The 7,702-nt window shown below is 37.7% G+C and overlaps 1 protein-coding gene across 1 annotated transcript in view; it reads right to left on the bottom strand.

The window, feature by feature from the left end:
* Positions 1-1,519: 1,519 nt before the first annotated feature.
* The window catches only part of PDPK1 (3-phosphoinositide dependent protein kinase 1), a 15,437-nt gene continuing 9,254 nt past the window's right edge, over positions 1,520-7,702 (bottom strand). Inside the window, exons 7-13 of the mRNA XM_010132036.1 lie at positions 6,542-6,610; positions 5,950-6,046; positions 4,583-4,756; positions 3,956-4,173; positions 3,288-3,345; positions 2,309-2,461; positions 1,520-1,768 (exon numbers count right to left, since the gene is read on the bottom strand). Of these exons, the coding sequence (XP_010130338.1) occupies positions 1,661-1,768; positions 2,309-2,461; positions 3,288-3,345; positions 3,956-4,173; positions 4,583-4,756; positions 5,950-6,046; positions 6,542-6,610 (877 nt within the window). The 3' untranslated portion in view covers positions 1,520-1,660. The remainder of the gene's footprint in view (positions 1,769-2,308; positions 2,462-3,287; positions 3,346-3,955; positions 4,174-4,582; positions 4,757-5,949; positions 6,047-6,541; positions 6,611-7,702) is intronic.

Raw genomic sequence — 7,702 nt, forward strand, 5'->3', positions numbered from 1 at the left:
CACAGTTTTAAAGAGATCATTAATAAATCCTCTTCCTCCTGTACAACAACAAAACATCCAACATTCATGCGTTTTGAGAAATCCTGATAAGCCACTGCTTTTAGAATACTGCTTCTAGAACAGGGGTCCATGAGTTTTTTCAGCATTGAGGCAGAACAGTTTTTTCTTTGGTGGAAGGAAAAGCACATCCTAGAACAAGACCTCAAAACACAAAGAGATGGTACGTGTAGCAGGTGAATCAATAGGTGTGATGTTTATACTGCTTTTAAAACAAGGACCAGACCCAGGTCGTTCCTCTCTGCAAGGCTCGGGAACACAGGCACGTTGAAAATACCATTAGGCAAGTTGTTTTTAGCACACAGATAGTTTTGTCTTCGCAACATTATGAGAAATGTTTGACCACAAAAAAAGCGCCTTAATTTGAAGAGAATAGAGATCGATATGGAAAATACTTTAGTTTTATAGATATGCCTTAAGTACCATGTATTTTCCTCTTTGTATCAATATTTTCTTCTGAATTTTTAACCAGATTACTTTATGGATCTAATATTTCTGTTGCTTCTTTTTTTTTTTTTGGAGTGCTAAATATTTGGCCAAGGACCAAAAATAGGATTATTTGTACACCTCATTATACAATGAGACAAAAAAAGCCAAGTAATTAATTTTACAAAGCTTTCACACTTCCTTCTCTGCCCAGGTAAATAGGTTGGCCCCACTAAAATGCACAATCCATGCACACCCTGGAAAGAAAGCTTCTAGTCCTCATCTCCTGAAAAGGTGAAAATCTATTTACTACTTCAATAGTAACCTTTCTTCCCCCCCTATACTAACTAGTTATCTTAGTTAGCATTAGTTAAAAGCATGCTGGTAAGTTTATTGTCCCTTGATTAAACACACACGTTTCATATTAAAATTTAAATTGAATGCTTAAAATCTTATGTACTTCAGAAGCCAACAATTCAGTTTTAGAAAACTTTCAGTGCCATTTTCAGCATTTTACTCTCTCCAAACCTGTATCATTGGAGCCTGTCTGCCAGACATGCACATCTGATTTATTCACATAATTACTAAAGTACCACATAAATCCTGCAACCAGAACTATATCAGGAATTACACAAGGGTGCAAATGACCTGGCTACAAATGCCATATACCAATAAGCTGGGGGACTGGGAGGAAAGTAAGAGAAAACAAAGATGTGGTGCTTAGGAGAGGCATATAAAAGCTCCCTGATGAATTACAGTTTAATGATAATCTGAAAGTCACAGAAACTCCGGCCCCAGCAAGTGTGCAGGGCTGGCGCATGATTTGCGTGTGTGCGTGTGGATTGGTTTTAACTCATCTGAAGTGAAGCTGGTAATGCAAGGTCTATCCACTAGTCTGCAGCAGAAACTGAGCTGAAGTGCACAAAAGCAAGATCTTCACTGCAATGATATGCATGTGGAAGCCTCAACAGAAGCACAAAGAGCAAGCAAAGCAACCCTGAATTCCATTAGGTTTTTGCTTTTCTTTTTTTCAATTTTTTTTAAAAAAAACCAGAACATTTCAGACATATGCTTCCCCTTGAGATGGTAACAGGTGGGTTGAAAAGATTCCTCTGATCGGCTGCACACGGAGTTCTAGCAGCAAGTAGGGAAACTGGGAAATTTTGGATGAGCTTGACTATTTAGCAGCATTCTGGTGGTATCTGTGCCGCCAAACTTCATGTATCTTTTTGCACCATTTATGAGCATTCCCACTCGGGTCCATCAGGTAATATGTCCTGTTTGGCTATAAGTGAACAACATTTTGATGAGTACTCCAAACACAGTCCAACCAAAAAGCAGCAAAAATATTCTGTACCTACTCATAACATAACTACTCAGAATCCGTTCATAACCTTTCCAAAAGCTACCTTCAATTACAGTTATAAAACATTATCTATCACCGAATCACCATACATCTGGCATCTCAATTATCAGTAAGCAGTCAACTGAAACATCTGTCATTGGTACACTCTTCATGAACAACTATATTCAGAGAGGGCTAAATTTTAAGAGTTTCCTTCAAATGCCAAAAGCCATTTAAGAATAATAAAACTTTTTTTTTTGTGAGAAATGCACATGTCAGGGGGGTTTTGTTGGCTTTTTGATTTGGTTTGGGCAGGGGTTGGCTTTTGTGGTTTTTTGGTGGTTTTTTTTTCTTCAGTTAAGGCCATCAACACTTGTATTTAAGGAATTATATTTTCTCAAGAAAATTTACTTGTTAACAACCTACAATTGTACAAAGACCTCAGTGCAACTTACAAAGAAATTCAATAAAGTCACTTACTGTGTGAACAAAAAATGTCTTAAAATTCTTGGCTTCTGGCCGCAACTCTAAAGACCATGGAATTTCTCCTTTTAGAACTTTGTTGACAGGATCCACATAATACAGGTGGGGCCCTTCCGTAAGCAGCAATTGGCGCCGACGTGCGAACAACCCCTAAAAGGAAAGTAGAAGCAGCAATGCAAAAAAAGATGATAAAAAAAAAGTGTAGATCTCTGAATTTAACAGCAGATGTAGGATTGAAACAGCACAGTGATAGGATAGCATGTTTGAATTGAAGGTTCAGGGGATTTTGGCTTCCTTTTGCTTTACCTATTTGACCCCAATGATTTTTTTTAGGAGGTTGCAGTGCATTCCTACTGCATGGCAAAACACAAGTACGGTTTTAAGAAAGCATCTTTAAGTTCCAACAAAACATAAACCAACTGGCTGTACAGACTGAAGCAGCATCTGCTTGTCAAATATTCCAGCACTGAAATCGATACTCATGGTTTTGTGGAGAAAGTTAGGAAAAAGTAGGCAGTAACTTAGATGAAAGAGAACCTACTTTCCTGTAAAGCTGACACAGACTATCACTGCTCATCTTACCACGTTAAAGTTACTATTTAAAGCTGTTCCAATGTCACCTCCGCCTCTCTCAGGGTACAAGCACTAGCTGAGATCCAGGAAAATACCACAGTTAAGAGCAGTAAGGACTTGTGTTTTATTTAATGATATTTGTGGCTCCATACACATGCAGACGTGTGAAGACAATGTGTTTAGTGGGCTATATCACACTGGGAGGAGGAAGGTGGACAAAACTCATTTACTACGGTCTCGAAATGAAAGCATCAATAATTTAGAGCACACCACTAAATTAAGAAAAAAATCTATTCACATGAAAACACTACACATTAAAAAAATAAAAAAACAATTTGACACTTACAAATAAGCAAGGAAGCTCTAAAATGTCTTGCAACAGGGAATTAACAAAAGTCCTTACCTTTCTTTTGTCCACTGGACCCATTTTTAGGATTAAGTTATTTTCTACAAACTGATGCCTTAAAAAAAAGAAAAATAACTCTTACTCCACAATTAATACTTCTACAGAAACAGCTTTTATTATTCTTATCAAGCAATGTTCCACGTCTCTCCCTAGTGACTCCTTTTCCACCACAGAGTCCTGAACAACTTTGCTAGATGAGTTTTAGACTCTAACTCATTCCAAGCCAGAGTTTTTTCTAAAATCTGTCCGGGGAAAAAAGAGCCACAAATGAGAAATTCCTCCCAAAATGCAAGCAAGTACATGTTCTGGAGGTATTTTGGTTTGAACTTCATCATTCAAATAAAAAACAGCTTATGGCAACTGTAAGAAAGCCTTTTCTAGTTGTAGGACGGTGTAGAGGGAAGACATCTCGGGACCGGTATAGCGCCATTTCTGCCTAACTTGTAAACACACTCCACACACCATCTTCTAGACCTTGTAAATTTTAGAAACGTAACATTAAGGTTTCACTGCTACTGCTTTAAAAATAGAAGAAATATCAGGCTGATGATTGTTTGCTTGAAGATACTAATATTGATAAATATTAATTTGAATCAAAATAACTTATTTTTCTGGATTCCTTACTGCTGTGCAAGTAACAGATGAGCTATAAACAAGTATCTTACCAAGGATTTCCACCAGCTTGTTTTGCCAGAAGTAACCTCTTTTCATCTTCAGAAAACTGTAAGTCCAGCTCGAAGGAGTTGTTGTCAAGATCATGAATATACTGTTCGATATTTCCTCCCGATGTCTGTGGTGTACTCGTCTCTGGAGCAGACAGCGAATGGGAAGAGGCAGAACCAGAAACTTGCATGCAACCAAACTGACTCAGGAGATTGTCATACTAAAGGAGGAAGCAAAATGACGAAATTTCAAAATGAGGGAAACAAAATTTAGAAGCTTTGATTAAAAAGCTTATTTTGCACTAAGCTGTGGTTTTTAATTTAGGCATGCTTTTACTTATTGTGATTTGGGCAAAAAGACAGCCCACTGTCTATAGGTTAACAGACACTTATCCAAAAAAATGTTTGGTCAAAAGCATGCCAATCAGTATTTTTCCAAAATACTCACTTTATAATAAAAAATGCTGAGTAGTTCAAATTTTAACCAGCACCTTTTTATTGCATTCTTAATAATTTAGTCATCTTTAAAATCTAACTAATCCCTAGTTTCAATAAAAATATTTAATATGCAATACTTTAATGACCATCTCAGGCAGCATCAGAGCTGAATATAGCAAAAGACAAACGTACATTTCCATAACAGTCTTCATCATCCTCTGACATAGCAGGTAAATATGCTGTTAGTTTTGGGGGTGTCTGAAGATGTAAGTTCTCCCACACAATCGATTCAAAAAAAGGGTGAGCCTTAAGAGGTCCATATCCTCCCATTTCTTCGCAGCCTAGTCTGTTGGTAGCATCTAGAACCTGAGCAAATTACAATCAAGTTAACGTGCATAAAATAATGACAAGGAAGGGGCAAGCACTATTCATACTGTCACAGCAGCATGCAACAACTTAAAACTGTTTGGCCTTACTGCCTAATCATACCTATCTACAATATAAGGAGACTGCTTATAGCACAGGGTGTTACTCGGCAGCATGTCGTGTCAGCAAGGTTCAGTATTAGACCAGCTCACAGATCCAGAGAAAGCAGCACGTCTTTAGGTTCATGCATTTTTTTGGCTTTGTTTCTTTATAAAGGCAGAAGCAAAACCAAGTAAACATACAGAGAAGGCCTGATGGAGCACAGCTCATTTAAGCACAGCCCAGCTTCACATTCCAGTGACACAAGGAGCTGCGGAAGCTGTAGTTGCTGTCAAACATAACACTCTTAAAGCGCCCTAAAACTGCACAGTTGTCAGGCTGTTGACACAACTTGGACCTTTCCACTCAGTAGGCACTGGCTTGGCCACAGAGCTGGCCTGGACGCAGGAACATGCTGCTAGGCCCTTTGCAAAGGCTGCATTCATCATCATCCACAAACATGAGACAGAGTTTCCTCCTCGCTTCCTGCCCCACACTAATATGCTAGACTACCAAACTTCAAAAAGCTTATACAACTCATATTCAATTTTAGTGTCGTGGCTGCATCTCACTGATGAGACAGAACATATCTTTTCTTCCCATCTGCCAGACATTCACATGCAGAGTACTTCTTCAGCTGATACCACTGAGACATGCCATTAACTGCAAGCTAAGTGCATGCTAAAATGCAAGGTTAAGTCATTGTAATGAATCTATCTCCCCGTGACATATAGAACATTGTTTTCAACTCAATTCATCGTACAGCTCAGCAAGAATTTATGTGCCTATATGCAAACCTGGGTATTTCAATCTGAACTTCTGTGTAACGGACAGTAATTTAGAACCCTTTGCTTCCATTTCATTGTGAGACACTCCTTGTCCATGCTTTGTAATTCAGACTTTTAAAAAAAGAATAATCTAAGTGCTGCTTAATAATGGATGTTGATTTTCAAGACATTCCCCTACACAGCCAGTAATGTTCACAGTCATTATTACTATATTTGCAATGGCGTGCATAGAAACTTTAGGGAAATAACTACATAAGCCAGAAGTTTCCAGTGTCATCAAATCATTCACCAGCAGCAAATATTTACCAATAGTTTTTCAACAAGGTCTTTTGCCTTGGGAAAAAATTTTTCTGGAAAGTCGTATTCCAACTTTATTATCTTCTGGAATATAAGATACTCATTTCTGCAAAAGAGAAAAATACTAGGTTTTGTTACTTGCTCTCTATGGTTCTTTTACCTTAACAGTGCATAACCTGGACAATTATTAAACACAGATCTACAAGTTAAGTCACATTCTCATAAATCTTTCAGGGGTAAAGGGGCACAGTCTTCCAAGTATCTATGACCTGGTAAGTACCAGGTGCTTGAATAATAACAAGAAGAGTTCAAATGGCTCAGTACAGAGGTCCCTCATACCCTCTTCATGCAAGCACAGGTACCTTTATGGTGTAAGTTACATGTGAAATCCTAGAATAAATTAAGGAGTAATTCAGGAACTCTAGTTATAGCTGTCTAAGCATCTTCATGACATCAGAAAGGACAAATAAAAGCAGACATGACATTAACACCAAACACCGCACCACGGAAAGTTTTACCTTACTACCAGTTCTGAAGTACAAGTCAAACCAAGTCAATAAGTTTATGATCCACATGTAATAAAATAGCTTAAATCTCTTACCCAGCTCTAAATGGAGGCAATCCAGCTACCAGCTGATATATTATACATCCCAGAGCCCAGAGGTCAGAGCTTAAAAAAAAAAGGGCATATAGCATGTTTTCTTAAAAGAAGTCTCCAAACTGTAACTTAAAAAAATTCTTAAGCTGTTTAGAACATCAGATGAACACATCAGACAAACCTGGCTAGAATAATTTCCACACTATTTTCACTTCATTCCTGCATTCCTTGACAGAAGAGTAGACCAGCACACATCTTTTGGGAAAAAAGAAAACCCAAAAGTCTAGAGTAACCATCCTACAACAACTGACCACAGGCACATGTGCAAGACAGCTGAATTCTCAGCCAAAATAATTAACAGGTATATAACGAGACTAAAAAGAATACTTCTTATCCGCTGCGACAATTCAATGATGCATGCGACTTAATGCAATATGAGCTCCTTCAGGATTAAAATCCTTTCCTCAAAATATTTTATGAAAAAAAAAGAGTCACAATACAGCTTTTTCACTTAAGGCCTTTCTCAGGACACAAGCAAAAAGGCAGGCTACATGAGTGAGTGAAAATCTTAAGTTTTAGTGTGTTGGTCTGAAAGACTTACTTTACGCAGAGATAAACTATACATAGATTTCAGTAAAGCTTAGAATTCCTGATGCAAGACTAAAAAACACTACAAATACTAACGAAGACTCCAAAGTACTCAAATTAAGAGTTTTCTGTAAAGATGAAGCATTAATGCAGCATTAGGAGACAATAGCATAATGATGTCTTTCCATCAGGCAAACCAGTCAAAACCTCTTTACCACAAGCAAAAGTGGAAAGTCTAACAGTATTTCTTTCATTTCAAAAAATGATAGCACAAATCACCACCATTATTCATAAGAGATCTCTTTCCCCTAAGATTTGTCAGTGATTACTTTTATTCTTCCGTTATTGTAATAAAACAGATACACAACAGTCTGAGGTTAGCATGAAGAGCCAATTTAAATGAGAAATATCTCAGAGGTATCACTCATACCAGGTACAGAGATGAGCTTTAAATCATTGCTATGCTCTGCTCGGGGTTTGCAAGGATAATTTCAAGTTGATCTAAATACAAGTCAAAGAAAGCTGTAGCCTTTCCCCTAACTGACAGAACGCCACACTCTGTTGCTATTACAGCAG

Source organism: Buceros rhinoceros, unplaced genomic scaffold (assembly GCF_000710305.1).
Source record: "Buceros rhinoceros silvestris isolate BGI_N320 unplaced genomic scaffold, ASM71030v1 scaffold15322, whole genome shotgun sequence".
Lineage (NCBI taxonomy): Eukaryota > Metazoa > Chordata > Aves > Bucerotiformes > Bucerotidae > Buceros > Buceros rhinoceros.